The sequence below is a fragment of the Erythranthe guttata genome, chromosome 2 (assembly GCF_056151865.1).
Source record: "Erythranthe guttata isolate IM_541 chromosome 2, IM_541, whole genome shotgun sequence".
In the NCBI taxonomy this organism is placed as follows: Eukaryota; Viridiplantae; Streptophyta; class Magnoliopsida; order Lamiales; family Phrymaceae; genus Erythranthe; species Erythranthe guttata.
Window position 1 is genome coordinate 10924646 of NC_142534.1, and position 16832 is coordinate 10941477.

Genomic DNA, 16832 nt, shown 5'->3' on the forward strand with positions numbered 1-16832 from the left:
ATCCTCATTCAAGCTATAGATGAGGATGTCATCAAAAAACACCAAGAAATACTCCCTAAGTTGTGCCCTAAACACCTCATTCATTAGGGATTGGAAGGTGGCAGGTGAATTTTTAAGGCCAAAGGGCATTACCTTAAACTTATAGTACCCGAGGAAATCACAAATGTAGTCTTTGGTATGTCTTCAGGTTTTATCCTGATTTGATGATACCCTGCCCTGAGGTCTATCTTGGAAAATACCTTAGCCTTTCGCAATTCATCCAGTAGATCATGAATACGAGGAATTGGGTAACTGTCCTTCGTAGTTAAGGCATTTAGCCTTATGTAGTCCACATAAAATCTCTAGGTTGTATTTTTTTTTTCACTAGAAGCACTAAAGAAGAAAATGGGATATTGCTAGGTTGTATGACCTCTGAGTGCAACATTTCATTCACCATTTTCTCAACTATGGGTTTTAGCGAGAAGATTATTACTTATATCCATTGATCCACTTTAAGTATGTTGATCATAACATGACATATATGAGTTTTCAAGAACGTGAGCGTGTCTACTTGAAGTTGAAGCCCTACAAACAAATGAGCCTCATAAGGAGTCACATTTGGAAACTTACCCCTAAGTATTGTGGACGATTCAAAATTACTAAGAAGATTGGAGATATCGTCTACGAATTGGAATTACCCAAGATAGAAAAAATATACCATGTTTGTTATGTGTCACAACTGAAACGAAAGGTAGGAAATGCGATATAGTTACTGAAGTCATACCTCCAATGGGTGAAAGGAAACAGTTTATGCTCGTGCCAGAGAATGTGTTGAAACGTCGATTAGTTAAGAGAAACAACGCGGTCGTGAGGCAATGGCTTGTGCAGCACCTTCCTAGCGAAGAATCCACCTGGGGAGACGCCGAGAAAATGCTACGAAATTACCCTGCTCTACAGCCATGAGGCATTGCTGGAGTAAGAGAGAGGTAATGTCACGATTTAGGGAACTTGAGCTAGCAATTGAAGTTAAGTGACAATGTTTTAAGAGAGGAGTAAAAGACTGAACAAAGTACCTTTTTTTTATTAGTTAAATGCATTTTCTATTAATATCGATGAATAGACTGCAAGACACGTACCTGAAGCACGTGAGCTGCAAACCCCTCTGGAAATGCCACCTGGATTTAGGGCTACCAACTCTACTATAAATAGAAAGCTATGGAGGAGACTTACCCAATTTGGAATGATAACTAGCTAAGGTAATTAAGTAGAGATTCTTCTATGTAAAGACTTCTATCTGAATTAACATTTCCATTATAATATCCAGCTCACTTGGAGCTTATGAATTCAATGCAATTCCCTTTTTATCCTAGCAATTTTCAATACTGTTTCATGGTTCAATTTACTCATTACTACACTTCGGCAGGACTTATCTAGGTCGGGTTTGTTGCAATTCCATCTCCGACGGGAATTATCTAGTAGTGTTTTTGGTGGGGTGGAGAAAGCTAGAAGAAACCTGCTTTTGGTGATGGGTCTTGGGTTGATTGGAAGAGAGGGATTGATGAAGAGGCGACGGAGGCGGAAGTGTGCGAGGCCAAACTTTTCCAAGGTCGTTTAGGCCCTCAAATAGGCGTTTTTGCCATTTTAGGAAAGTTCTAAACAATTCATAATTAATTCTAGAAAATTTGGATTTGAAAACTGCAAATTGGGTTATTTCTAGTTTTCGGTATTCTATTAGTTTGAGGAGTTATTTCGTTTTTATTTTTTTTGATAATTTTTTCGTTTTCCTAGTTTGATTAGGGGTTTTTCCGTTGTCATTAGTATAAATAGTTGCTATAGAGTTTACTTTTCAGCATCGTTTATTATCAATAAAACTTCCAAATTTTCTTGTGGATTCCAAAGTTCTTGTGTTCTTTCGGATTAATAATTCGTTGCAACTAATTATTCCCCGTGCTTCCGTTCTGCATTAGGGGGTTTCTGAAACGATCAGGGATGGAATTGAAAATGTTAAAAACTTCATTATGGGGCTTACATAAATAATTCTTAGTCAATTGTAGTATTTATAATTTTTTGACTGGAAGGGTAATTATGTCATTCACAATCCTCTATGTTCTTTCTTCTGTTGTTCTCACTGTATGTTCTTTCCATCTCTCTAAAACCTCACCTTCTCTCTTACCAGTGCGTGAAAACACCTATTCATCGAACAACATGCCGGAGAAGAAACAACCCTCGCCGCGCGGATAGTATACTAACTCTCTTCCATTCGAGCTTCTTCGGTTAGTCTCTCTCTCTCTCTCTCTCTCTCTCTCTCTCTCTCTCTCTCTCTAATCTCTCTCTCGAATTTCCCCTGTGTTGTTAATTACTATGAAGAATCTTTCACAATTGCGGAGATTATCCACATTCCTTAACACAACAACCGAAACCCACCTCAAAAACCCAATTGATTTCTCAGCTCCCATCAATCACAAGAAAACCCCAATTTTACTACCTCACAGAACGATGCCTCCAGCCAAAGGTCAAGACTTGGATTTCATAAACATAGCCCACAGCCATTTGATTCATTCCGAATGGGATAAACTCAACAAATTAGCCTCCGGTTTCACCCCATTTCGAATCAAGCACATTTTGCTGAAAACCCGACAAGATTACGTTCTCTCTCTTCAACTCTTCAACTGGGTCGACCTAACCAATTCCCAACTCAACACCCTCGATGTGGTTTCCATAATCCTCCACATTTTGACCAAGAATCGCAAGTTTAAATCCGCCGAATCGATTCTCAGGAGAACAATCGAGACGCGTGGTGGTGGTGTATCGGATTTGGATTTTACGCGAAGGGTTTTCGAGGCCTTGGTATATTCTTACAGGATGTGTGAATCTTCCCCACGTGCTTTCGATTCCTTGTTTAAAACCCACGCGCACATGAACAAGTTTCGGAATGCTTCCGATTCTTTCTGTTGGATGAAGGAGTACGGATTTTATCCAAATATCGAGTCGTGTAATGCATACTTGAGCGCGTTGAACGGTATGAACCGTGGCGACATTGTCCTGGCATTTTACAAGGAGATGCGCCGGTGTAAAATTTCGCCGAATGTCTACACCGTAAATATGGTTATTCGGGCTTACTGTAAAGTGGGGAAATTGGAAACGGCGGTTGAGGTTTTTAAGGAAATGGAAGGATTAGGGTTAGTTCGTAATGTGGTTTCTTACAATACTATGATAGCGGGTTACTGTAGTAAAGGACTCTCGAGCAGTGGTTTGAAGCTCAAGTATACTATGGAGAAGAACGGGGTTCGACCGAACGAAGTGACGTACAACACACTTATGAATGCTTTGTGCAAGGAGGGGAAATTGCACGAAGCGAATAAGCTTTTCAAAGAAATGAGAAGTGTGAATGTGGGTCCCACTACTGTGACTTACAACACGTTGATAAGTGGTTACAGTGAAACTGGGAATAGCGAGATGGGGATTCGGCTATTTGAGGAGATGTCGGCGAGTGGTGTAAAGGCCGATATTTTGACTTATAATGCTGTGATCATGGGTTTGTGCAAGGAGGGTAAAACGAAGAAAGCTGCGTATATGGTTAAAGAACTCGATAAGGAGAAGCTGGTGCCGAATTCGTCGACATTTGCTGCTCTTATTACAGGGCAGTGTGTGAGAGAAAATGCTGACCGTGCTTTTCAAATATACAAAAGCATGGTGCGGAGTGGGTGTGGGCCCAATGGAGCAACGTTTAAGATGATAATATCTGCGTTTCTTAAGAATGGCGATTATGAAGGAGCGTTACAGATGTTGAGAGAGATGATGGGGAGAGCTATTGCTCCTGATTCGGATACGTTATCTTCTCTTTTTGACGGACTTCAAAAAAGTGGGAAAGGAGATTTGACCGTGGATTTGTGGAGCGAGATAGAATCGCAACGGCTTATGCCTGAAGGTTTTGTGAAAACCACGATCGGTTCTTGACTTGTCGGAAAAAAGGAACTATCATTATGCAGTGAATCGGATGTTTTATGATTACATTGAATTAGCAAGAATTGCTACTTCTTACCTTGCACTCGCTGAAGTTTAGTTCAGCGGAAGTGATCGTTTGCCTGAAAGCAGCAGAGTATATATGAAAGGTATGTTGAAGCTTTTTGTCAATACATATGAATTAATCTGTTATTGTTACTTTCCGTGTTTGTGTTGACCGGTTATACGAAAATGTTTCTAAACAAATTCTGCCCGTTTTATGTTCACAAGTTTTCGTCTAAACAAAGTCACTATTTTTCGTACTACTGGGTGCTTTCGGATATCAAGCATATCTGTCGTGCTTTGGCTTTTTAAATGGGTTTTAAATCATTGAATTAGTTTGGCAAGTATGTAGCTAGAGGGTATCAAACTTATTTGAATGAAATGATCGATAAGATGATTTTTTTCGTATGTAGCCGTTGCAGAGTTTTGGAAGGTGATAGATCAGTCGTAAATTGATTTCTATTATCTATTTCAGATGGCTATTCGGTTCGATAAAGCCTCTGTTTTTGTGCTTTATGGTTCATTAACATAATGTTTGGTTGCGGTAAACGAGTTTTCAAAGTATTGCATTTTTTTTTCTCAAATATATATGTGTTATTAGGAAATAAATATAAAACGTGTACGAACTTCTTTATGTGTAGACAGCTAGTTGTTCTAAGGAGAAAAGAAGGTCTGAATTGCAAGATTGATGCTGCATATATATATATATATATATATATATATATATATATATATATATATATATATATATATATATATATATATATATATATATATATATATATATATATATATATATATATATATATATATATATATATGTGTGTGTGTGTGTGTGTGTGTGTGTGTGTGTGTGTGTCTGTTTCTTGTTGTTTGACCGTTTTCGAGAAATCTTGGAATAATCCACACTTTTTGAAAATATTGTGGCTCGACTTCTCCAGCTATTTGTACCTGCATGCATATAACTACCATATTTCTTCTTCTACACAAATTTCACTATAGATATATAGAGATTTATTCTTTTCACCTATTTGTTTTCAGATTGTTGGGGGCTTTCTGGAATTTGTTAAATGACGATCCAATCGTTGCCGGATTTAGTATGCTACCAAAAGATCGATCATCTAATTTTATGTAAGAAAAAAAATAGAATGTTTCAGTCTTCGATCAAAATAAATTCGAATTTTAATTGTTTTTTTTTTCTACAGGACCAGCGAAAAATTCGTAGTTCTGAAGCTCGAATAAATGGAAAATATAAAAATATATACTCAACAACACGCAAAAGTGATACAGTAATGTTTGATCGTCCAACTCTATGTAAGTTGTTAGCAACAAGCTTGATGTATATCAATATATTCATTCATTGAGAGTACTATTATTTAGTCCTTGTCATCAAAAGATTCTTTTTAAATAAGACTATTTTTTTTATTCCTTATTTACTTTTTTAAGAATTGGGTTGGCATCTTGAAGGATTTTGTACATTTAAAACGATAAAAAATAATCAACTCATAACAATGACTAATTAATTGTCTAACTTTAAATCCGAACTCGGAATATTTCAATCCTCGATCGAATTTAAATTAGTTGTTATGGTTTGGAATCAAATGATCCACATGGCAGAGGCCTTACCATAATCGAATATTGTTGCGCTTGTGTGTGTTGAATTTCTGCACCGTCAACTTAGAATTTGTGCATTTTCTACCACCCGATTTTATATAGTGAATGGTTGCGCTCTGGGTGGACCCGTGGACCCAAGACTTTTTATAATTGGGACGATTTTGATTTTATTTTTTCAGAATAATACATCAGTGAATAGGTTTAAAAAAATTAGCGTTCGAGACATTGTTCGATTTTTTCAGAGGAATTCATGAACAAATGCAAAGTAAATACTTAGTACAAGTTTTAACTATACTATTTTAATTCGTAATGGTAAATATATATACACACACACAAATATGGAAACTGAAATGCTAATTGCAGTGTGGTTTTTACTGAAATTGGTTTATTTGCTGCAGTACTCTCATTTGTCAATTTTCTAGCTTTTAAAAAAAATCGAAACTCTCTCAACTAAAAAAAGTCGAAAACTTAGAATTTGAAGTTCGTTCGACAAATTTGAAACCAAACAACAACAATTTTTTCGATGACCAATCGAGATTGCTTTTACATGGTAAAATCGAAGAAAAAAAATTTGAAGGGAGTGATCGTGTTGTGCAGCACATGGAGTATAAAAAAAAAAAAAACAAATTAAGTACCCGTCCTCTAGAGGACGGGAGTCTAGGGTATAGTTTCTTTTTTTTTTTCTTTTTTCTTTTTTTTTTACTTTATTCCTTAGTATTATTAATATACTAATTATTATTTTTTCTAATTTGGTAGGGTGAAGATGGTTATTCTAACGAACAATTTGACGATGAATATGCAAACGAGTACAATAATCCCAATATGTGTTATCATGTTTTTCAAATAATTACAAAATTCGATATTTACAAAACATTTGGGGATTAGAGCCCTTATTTATAAAATATTACTTAAAAATAGTAAAATACCTAAGATTTGTTTTACTCTTGGGGGTCACAACCCCTCCACCACTTAAATGGTCCGACATTGGTAGCGCGTGAGGTCGTACAAAATTTAGATTTCATTTGTTTTCAAAGAAAAAAAGATTAGTGACACAATTGTTTTTCTAAAGTTCAGTTAAAAAGATCAAAAAACTAGTCATCAATAATATGTAAAGGGACGGAATAATGCCTGTTTATTTAATTTTTGTTATGCAAAATTGGAATATATCAAACGTCGACTAGTTTAAATTTAGATTTTAGTTTTTTCTTCATTTTTTTCCAGAGAATGTACCAATGACAAATTTGTTATTCTTAGCCTCAATAAAAAAAAAATTCAAGAAAAACTCAACATGCAAAGTGATGCGATATTGAAAAATACGAACAGATGTTTGCAAATAGCAATCCGGATCGAACATTCAGATAGAATCATACGCTGTTCTAATTTTAGTTCGAGCGGCGGACGGACTTTACAAAAAATAGATCAAACTTGAATTAGTCTAAGTCACAAGAAAGTCTAAGTTCAACTCCTACTAGTTGAAAGGATAAGGATTTTAGGTTTTTCACTAGACACAAGCTCTTTACAGGATTTGCGGAGGTGACAAAAGAACGACGTTTTGCGCGAGTCTTAAAGAAAGCATCTGATACTTTCGTGGCCTACTTAATATAGCGGCAAGGGCAAAAACACATATATTTTATTTAATTAATGGACGCAGTAATCACTCTCACCCCCATGGCCGCCCTTTCCCACCAATTCTCCGAGCCAGCTCGAAATCCTTTTTCACTGACAAATTAGTAATAACAAATCAAGAATTAGAGTTACATTAATAAGTAAGAGGTGGACGAGACACAATAAGCACAAGAACTAGGTCACAATCTCAGCACCTAAAATGCAGGCATAGAATGCGAAGCTTATAATATCATTGGAGACAGTGGGGACAGAGTACTATGTTGAGAAACAATAAACGAATAAGGGTATTTTAGTCATTTCCTACATTTATCGATTTTCTTAATACGGGAGCAACAATTAAACAAATTAAACTACAGGCTATTTATTATTGTGGAACCACCTGAAAGTGCAGACTTTGCAATGATCCTCACATGTATGCATTAAAATGAAATAAGATAGGATGACCATGTGTAAAGAAAATGCAGTTGCAGGTAGTGAATGCTACTTGTAATTAACCAAGAACTAAACACAATAAAAAAAGGAAGTGGAACTTACTCAGCGTGACGCGCTTTGCATGAATGGCACATAGTACAGCCTCTCCAAACAACTCAACTATGTAATCCTCGGCAGCCTAGAACAGCAATCGGAAATAGATAATATGCTAACAATGGTGAGAAACAGCAAAATTAGGCTAATAGTATGTTCTTCAACTTGAAATACTTTCATCAGGCAACAACAAGTTCTATAAGCTAAAATGCCTGATTTTTTTAACAGAGATCTGACAATGGAAGGTTCAAAACATCCTTATCCTTGACTTTTTTAATCGGACACTAATGGAAAGAATATGTTCTGAGGATCAAGCAAATAGTATAATGCAGATTATCTGAACACAAAAGCTCGGCAAAGCCTTCGAAAGGGAAAATTGGAAACATAATAGACATGCAAGAAAGTTATAGTAAGGCGATGGAATCGAGTCCAAGAGAATTTGGTTGCCTAATTTGGATGAGGGGAAAGGAAAGACTGAATGGATGGTTTGCATTGAAAAAGTTTAGATAATTTTGCAAGAAACTAACTGAAGTGTTATAACAATTTCAAAATAAGCCGGAAAAAGTTAACAAACCTTCGTATGGATACATATGGATTAGTTACAACAGTAAAGAACAAAGAGGGTGTAGCTTTTAATCTGGACCATAAGGCCAAGATATTGAATAACGTACCGACGACTGTTTTTACCTTTTAGCAACAGATGGTATCCAAAATTATGATCAGTACATTAGCTATGAAATGGAGGTAATTATCAGGAATGAAAATCACAAATCTTAACTATTTGGTCCGAGAATTAAAACAAATTGTCAGAAGGTTATTCACGTTGTAGGAATTTCTAAACAAAATTACTAGCACAGTTTCTTGGAGGATATTTTAATATTGCCTTCAAATTCAGATTTCATGTCTGGTACACAGAATACTTTCGCAGGAACAAGCGATTCAAAGCATGCTCATTCACATATCTAAAATATAAAGACATAAGTATATAACAGGGAACAAACTAGACAATAAAGTTGCAAATGTGATGTTAATGCTAACACATTCTCTAACAAAAGTGGATCTTTTTAGGAGACGTATACCTCCTGAATGACAACTAAGGCTTCTGCTTGCCATCGTGCAACGCTTGGGGCATAGTGGAAGCTGATCTCTCTTACCTGTGTTAAAACGGAGAATATGTTGTTCAAATTTTCAGGAGAAACTAGTGGACAACATGCACAAGATATTTCCAAAACTGTGCAACTTTCTGGTAAATGGTTATTTTAACAACATTGTAAGAAGTAAAAGTGACTAGATAAAAATCATGCTACTGAACATGATAAGAGGCAATAATGTATACTGTTGTCCAATTATAATAATAATAATTGATATTTCGAATAAAGCTTCTCAACTAAACAACTCACTGCAAAACCAGAAAACCTCGACCTAGTTAACTCAGTCGTGAATAATATACGAACGCACTATTCTATGAGCAAATGTAAACAAAAGAGGAAGCAGCAGAGGGAAAAAGTTGGTGTGTCAAGAAACCAATACTTAGGACATTGCTTTCAGTTTGCCATTTGGGAAATTGTTGGCGGTTCAAGAAAGGTAATGCGCACATCAGCTTTTTGGATCTAAAATAGTTAATTAGGAAGTGAGATGCCTTAGTTAAGATGTACGAACTAATTTTTCGAAAAAAAACTATAGCATACTGAAAAAGCAGTCATAACTTATAATAGCAAAACAATGATGTAGTAAGCTGTGACAACTGTGAATATGCCGTAGCCTAGTATTTACATCACAAGCAAAAGATCCCGACTCATTATACAGTTAAAAACTACACAAGTGAATGGTCCAGCAGACAATGAATTGAAATAGGCACATCAAAATTTCAATCCTAAGGAAAACCAGTCCCCATCTTGCATCTAACAAACATTGCAAAATTTGCATGTCTGCTGGTTTTAAGTGATCATAAGCAAACAGTGTATGTTTGTCTAATCTTCCCCTTCTAGAATAACGCTGCAACTAGGAAAATACGAAGCTCGCCAGTTAGTCTAAAGACTTTGCAAAGACTATTTATCGACTCCACCAATAATAGAAGTCTAACGAATGGGGAGTCTTCTTGGACACTGAGACACCTACTGCCACCTCCAAATATACATTACAACAAGAACTAGACACGGGTAGTTCATAAAAAATTTAGTAAAATGTTCGCCTATGCTACTTTATTCGGCAACTTACCTATTCAATGACTTCGAACCCTAGATATTCCAAAAATGGATACTAGGTTGTTATTTCACAACAATTGCAGTCCCAACTGACTAGTTAATTAAACACACCGTTGCATATTAAATCCCTATAAACATGGATTCTAATTGCTAGGCATCATATACCAACAAACCACAAAATGTGACTTTAAAGTTATAAACTATGTCGTAGGTTGGAAATATTACAGTTCGAATGAATGGAGCAGCAGGAATTAGAAGGTTGCAGGTCTTCTGATATTTCCGAATCTCACGTAAAGCGACTGTTCCTGGCTTACGCCTTCTCCGTACTTTTCCATCACTCTTTGCTGGAAAAACAAACAAAAAAAACACAAAACATCACTCGGCACTTCCTAAATTGAACCCGAAATTAAACAAACACCCAAATTACGAAAATGAATAATTGAAAATAAAGAGAAACTAACTTGGTGTAGCAATTGTGCGAGGGCTTCTTCTCGGAGTGGACTGATAAAGAAATTGAAAAAGGTAAGATTAAGGAATTAGAAATACCGAAAGCGTAACGAAGAATCAAAAGTACTTGGAATCTGTAAAAAATGATTATTCCGCCGTGCCTGAGGCTGAGGAGTGGAAGTTGAAGGGTTAACTCCTGCAGCTTCGGTTTCAAACCAGGAAAAAAAGAAATGGTTAGGGTTCCAAAAATACAGAGAGAGGAAAACAAAATTAATTTAGCACAGAGAGTTAGTTAGTGTAGAATGCTTCTCACCGGAGGGTTTCTTGCGAGAGCCTTTTCGGGCGCTTTGTTTCGTTCTCGCCATCAATTTTGGATCAGAGGTTTTTTAAGGTGCTGAGAAATGAGAGAATTTTGCGTTTTGGGGAAAATGTTTCCCGCTCCGTTCTATCTATTATCTATATAGGGTAAATTACAAACACCCCCCTGAGGTATGGTCAAATTACAAAAACACCCCTCTTGTTTGGATAATTACAACCACCCCCCTCAGCTCTTCAAATTTAGTGGAATCTTCGAGATTATATGAAATATTATCACTTTTGTACCCGTTTTATACCATTCAAACTCTACATTATGAAGTAAGATGATCATAATATGTGATTTTTAGCTTGTGTATATCAGTTTGTGGTGCATCGGAAACTGTATTTTTACACAAAACTAATACAAACTAGAGCACATTCCACGGAATCTAGATGATTATATTGAATATGGCATAATAAGGGTGGATGTGTAAGAAAAAATCATAGTTGAGGGGTAGATGTAATTATCCAAACAAGAGGGGGTTTTTGTAATTTGACCATACCTCAGGGGGGGTGTTTGTAATTTACCCATCTATATAATATAAAAGGGTAAATTACACCTACACCCCTAAGCTATGCTAAAATGACTTTTAAGGTCCCTGTGGTATAGGGGTGGCAATTTGGATCCGGTTCCATGGATCCGATTCGGTCCACATGGATCCACTTTAGATTAAATCTAGTTGGAATAAATCGGATCGGATCGGATCAGTTGAATTTTTTTTAAATTGGATCCATATGGATCCACTTTAGATCCATTGAAAATTTAACCAAAAAATGAAGAGGGTCATATTGGATCCAATCAAAACCCAATTAAATACTAAAATAATTTTCTCAAAAAAAAAAAAGTCAAATATTATTTTAATCGCTAAAATTTTCTCTCTCAGATTTCGGCCCTAAAATTTCTCAATCCATCGCCATTCTGCCACCTCCTCGCCGCCGTATATCGCTCCTCGCCACCGCACGCCGATCGCCTCCGTCAACAACCTCCACTCCGCTTGCCGCCGCACGCCACTCGCCACCACACGCCGCTCACCGCCGTCAACTGCCAGTACTTCCCTAAAGATCTCTCCCCAACTATTGGTGTGTGTGTATTTTGTGAGTGTGTTTTCGTTATGGGTTCTTTTATACGATCCATCGCTCTCTCTCTCTCTCTCTCTCTCTCTCTCTCTCTCTCTCTCTCTCTCTCTCTCTCTCTCTCTCTCTCTCTCTCTCTCTCTATATATATATATATATATATATATATATATATATATATTTATATTGTCTCCAGCACTTCATGGACTGAAATAGTCCGTTAGAAATCAATAGGACTAACGTTTCCTATACATTATCCCATTAGAATTTCTAATAATGTTTCAGGGATAGTTGTAATTATCGATACCATATAAACTTTAAAGTTATTTTAGCATACTTCAGGGGTTTAGGTGTAATTTACCCTATATAAAACGAAGATAGAATTTATATTTTCAATTTCCGCCGCACATTCTTTTCATTTCTTTCAATTCGGTTTACTTTCCTTTTATGACACCATTTCCACGGTTTTTACAATTCAATGAAAATCCTTTTCTGGAAGCTTATAACAATTTCCACACGTTTTTAATTAAGGCCTTTGACCGGTTTCATTATTCTATCCACAAAATCCGATTTTTATATTATCACTAGTACTTCACCCGTGCGATGCACAGGGTATTGAGAATTCTAATAAATATTTAATAATAAAAAAGTTCTTAAAATAGTAAGATGAATGGTGTCGCCGCCTCCGTCACAATATATCATCTAGTTTATTCTCGGAATTGGAATCAGAAGGTGGGTGGTGCGGGTGGAGAGATGGGGGTGGTAGTGGTGTTAGAGTAGGTGACCAACAAGCCAACTTGTGGTTGTGGTCTTTCATATTTATTATGGTGAAAAACAAACATTTTTCGTATTAATGATAAAACACCTTGGCATTCTATATTTTTGTCCATTTGTCAAGCATAGATATAGTCCTTACAGTTATTACAAGTACTAGTAATTGATCGTTAGGATCGTGAGATTTTTACTTAAGTATCATAACTGTCAAACGTGTTCCTAGTCGAAGGGTTACGCCACAAATGAGGATATTGACATTTCCCATTAAGAGACTAGCACTTAGTGTATGTGTACGGCATCTCATCAGTAAACGGTATTGTGATATCGGCATGCATAAGTGGGTGCTCGTAAGTTGACGAGCTCACTAAACTCCCTCACCCTAGAAATCTCTAAGTGGTTCCCAATAATCGAGTAGAGATATCTATGGTATAGTTGTACACCATTAGTTCTTATGACCTAGACATCACCGTGACTTCACTAGAGGACCAGCTGTATCGTGACCTATCCTGAGTTCCACCGAGGACCACCCCAAGGGCCAGTGTTCGTGCAGTCCGAAATCTAGTGGGAGGTCTGTGCATTGTAGTCGGGGATTCAATCGCTAGAATAGTCTTGGATGTCCTGTGTGTTCTCATAGTTTGTAATCTCTCTAAGTCTTTGGCCAGAGCTGACTAAGTGATGATTAGAGAATTTGATTCTCTAAAACATGCACGTAACGATTACAACACTTAGAACGATCGCACGGCCATTGAACAAATAAAGAGGTCTCGATGAACCAATGCCTCTACTTCAATCGGGACATATGAATCGAAGGGATCGTACTGTACGCTAATTATATCAAAAGGTTCTTGCAGGCACTCCATTTGTATCTAGGGAATCATGACGCGTAGCTGCTAGATGCCAATCTTGATTCGTTGGGTGATTAAGGTGAAACGAGCTTCATCTTAATTGTAACTCTAAGGGACGAGTTTTGACCACAAAGGGTTGTGGGCCCACGGCTAGCTTACACCTGAACCATCGAGGGTCACACTGCTCGTGCACATGAGATCTTTGAATGAACGGTCAAAGGTAAAAATGGTTTATCTTTGCATGATTGGAAGTCAATATGATTGGGTCCAACATTCGTAATTTGTAATTATGAATGAGAATAAGAAAAGGAAAAGATTAGGCGAACATCTTAGTGGACTTTCTAAATCGGGAAGTTTCCAAATTTAGAAAGTGCAATGAATTAGGGTTTCCACTTTTGAAAAGTTGGAAATTGAGCATTGGCGCTCGTAATGACGAGGACATTATAATGATTCCGAAAATGTAATTGTTACAATTTTCCGATCATCGAATTGAGCGAGACGAGCAAGTAAAAGAACTAACGAACTTAAGCTGTTGGGCCCGGTCCAACTTAAGCCCGTTAGGGTTTTATGCAAGACACTATAAATACTTGATTTATAGGTCTTGCACAAAAACAACACACGAAACCTAACCCTAGCCGCTCCCTCTCTCGGCCGTTCTCCCTCCCTGCGGCCACCACCGCCACCGTCGCCGTCCACTCACCGGAATCGACCTCCCCTTGGGCGATTAATCGTGGTAGATCTTTTTCTTTTTATTCTTTCCGTTTTATTCTAACTACTTCGTGTCTAGTGCCACGTTTTAGTAGATCGAAGTATATAGGTGAAATTCGAGAGGAGGAAGACTGAAGATCGAAGAATCGAGGAGCATCCCCACGAGCCGACGTCGCATGCAACCCCACGCGCCGCCCGAAGACAGCGCGTAAGCCACACGCGCCGCCGTAGCTCGCCTAGCCACTGCTGCCGTTTCGTCGTTGCTGCCCCGGATTGCACGGATTGGCTTCCGTGGCAATCTAGCTTCGCTTAGTGCACCTACCTCACGCTTCAAGAGGTAAAGTTTCGAATCCATTATCGTTCGATTCGGTTTCGTTTAAATTAATATATGCATGTTCGTTTTAATAAGAAACTTGTATGATTTTATGTGTCTACATGAAATTGTTTTTATTATTGCAACCATGATTATTTGATTTAAACGCGAGCATGCTAATTGATTTAATTTCGATTTAAGTAATTCAGCATGTATGTTATTTTTTATTTCGCTGGAAGCGCAAAGGTACGCAATTAATTGTTTTCAATTATCGGGAATGTGTTTATGTGTTTTAAATATGTTTAAATCGCATAAAATTTTTGTTTTCCGTTGCGTACACGTGTCCGATTCCCAACAAGTGGAGGGGCGGAGGAGCAACAGTAGGCCATGGTGGTTGGAGAGAGTGGAGGGAGAATGGTGAGATCTGGATATTGAGAAGAGAAATGGGAGAGAAGAGAGAAAAAAATGGAGAAAAGATTAGATGGAAGAAAGATGGAGAGAGAAAAGAATAATTGAATTAGAGTTTGGAAGGGTATATTGGACAATGTAAATGTGTGAGGAATACTATATGTAAGGCAAAAGGAGTTTTCTCAAATTATTACTTACATCACATGAATTTCTCTAATTTCCCTTATAAAAAAAGAATATAAAACATTTCGATCCAAATTGGAAATAAGGAGTATTTTCCTGTATATTGTGTTGAGGGGGTATTTGCTTTATCTGTAAGTAGGGGTAAATTAATCATTTCATTTAAGTTAACAACTCATTTTCAAATAAGGGGTGCTTCGCTTTGTGAAACATAATATAGGGGATTTATGCTAATTTTCTTAACACAAGAACTTTTTTAGTCATTCGAGATTACACAAGGGTTATATAAGCTCCAAAACAAATATTAGTTTTCGGACACAAATAATCTTGTCCGCCTCTCACGTGAAAAACGAAGAATCAGATTTTATCTTCATTTTTCTTCTTCTTCAATTTTCTAAGCTTTTGACTTAAAGCCTGATACTAACCCTTGGTGGAAAATTTGCTGCAAGGTGAAATCCAATTCCGAGTTAACAGAAAGCGATTTGGAATTGTTCCCACAAAGACTTCAGTAAGACCACAAAAAACGGAGGACATAACAACATGTAAGTGAATTGATTCTAATTTATTTTCTTATATATATATTTTTTTGCGAGCTAGTTGTTTAGATTTAAATTGTTGAACATATAATACGATTTTGCATGATCTCTTCTTTATGCTTGATAGATTGTCTATAGGTGCATGTTAAATAAATTTTGAACTTCCGTTGCGTAAGGTGCGTGCATAAATCCCAACAGATATTACGTGTTTACGGTTATTTGACAATTGTCTCCAAGATACAACGACTACAACTCGGACTATGAATACTCAAAATTCCGAGTACAACAAACATTATTTTGTGTCTCAAACTCTCGAATAGAATACGAAGAACAAAAATCTACGAAGAATACTTTCGGTCTAAATTAAATTTTGTCACGATTATATTGAAATATTCCAATTTTGCATGTACATACTATATATATAATTAAACATAGACTGAACCGTCAATTTATTTTCTTTAATATAATAGAGGTTGAGAAGTAGCTACAAGTTTGCCATTGGTCACCTGTTCTTTAAACAGTTGAAAGTTTGGGCGAACGGCAAAAAGACCCATCACATGGGACTTAAATGCATTTTGGTCCATCAAAAAAACAGTCTCTTAATTAAACTCATTCCCATGTCTTTAGTAAAAATTACCCTCCATAATATAATTCTTATTAATTTCACCAATTATGCTCTAACTTCCTTAATATTACACATTGACCCCCGATTTAAACAAATATATCACATTAACCCCCCAATTTTTTTTTTCAGAAAATAATTTTTTTTCTGAAAGGTTTTTTTTTTCCGGCCAGATTCCAGCGTTGACTTTTTTTTTTTTTTAACTTTTTTTTTCCTGAAATTTTTTTCCGGCCGGTCAACCACTGTTGACCGCCGATCTCGGCGTTGACTTTTTTTTTTTTGAAATTTACTGTCTTGGCTACTAAATTACTGTCTCAGACAGTAATATTACTGTTTGGGACAATAATATTATGAATATTATTTTTCCAAACAGTAATATTATTAATATTATTGTCTAAGACAGTTAAATTACTATTAGAGACAGTAATTTAGGAGCCAAGACAGTAATATTAATTACAATAATTTTTTTAAAGAAAAAAAATTAAAAAAAAAAGTCAATTAACAGTTAAATTAATGTCTCCGACAGTTAAATAACTGCCGGAAACAGTAATTTAGCAGCCAAGATAGTAATATTAATTAAAATATTTTTTTTAAGAAAAAACAAAATTATAAAAA

At 36.4% G+C, this 16832-nt stretch overlaps 2 protein-coding genes across 4 annotated transcripts; one reads left to right on the forward strand and one right to left on the reverse strand.

Moving 5' to 3' along the window:
* The first annotated feature begins 2097 nt into the window (after positions 1–2097).
* Positions 2098–5416, forward strand: LOC105974569 (Tetratricopeptide repeat (TPR)-like superfamily protein). 2 transcript variants are annotated; one of them, XM_012999683.2, is made up of 3 exons: positions 2098–4091; positions 5026–5115; positions 5190–5416. In XM_012999683.2, the coding sequence occupies exon 1, from the start codon at positions 2341–2343 to the stop codon at positions 3934–3936; it is 1596 nt and encodes a 531-aa protein (XP_012855137.1). In that variant the 5' UTR covers positions 2098–2340; the 3' UTR covers positions 3937–4091; positions 5026–5115; positions 5190–5416. The 2 variants fall into 2 exon arrangements, with proteins under 2 accessions (XP_012855137.1, XP_088683360.1); XM_088827234.1 differs by lacking the exons at positions 5026–5115; positions 5190–5416 and having other exon boundaries at positions 2127–2252; positions 2757–4085.
* Positions 5417–6885: 1469 nt separating this feature from the next.
* Positions 6886–10850, reverse strand: LOC105974576 (histone H3-like centromeric protein CENH3). 2 transcript variants are annotated; one of them, XM_012999691.2, is made up of 7 exons: positions 10714–10850; positions 10562–10602; positions 10415–10454; positions 10179–10297; positions 8829–8903; positions 7759–7834; positions 6886–7317 (listed from the first exon to the last, which is right to left on the reverse strand). In XM_012999691.2, the coding sequence occupies exons 1-7, from the start codon at positions 10763–10765 to the stop codon at positions 7259–7261; spliced, it is 462 nt and encodes a 153-aa protein (XP_012855145.1). In that variant the 5' UTR covers positions 10766–10850; the 3' UTR covers positions 6886–7258. The 2 variants fall into 2 exon arrangements, with proteins under 2 accessions (XP_012855145.1, XP_012855146.1); XM_012999692.2 differs by having other exon boundaries at positions 10562–10596; positions 10714–10829.
* Between the last annotated feature and the right edge of the window lie 5982 nt (positions 10851–16832).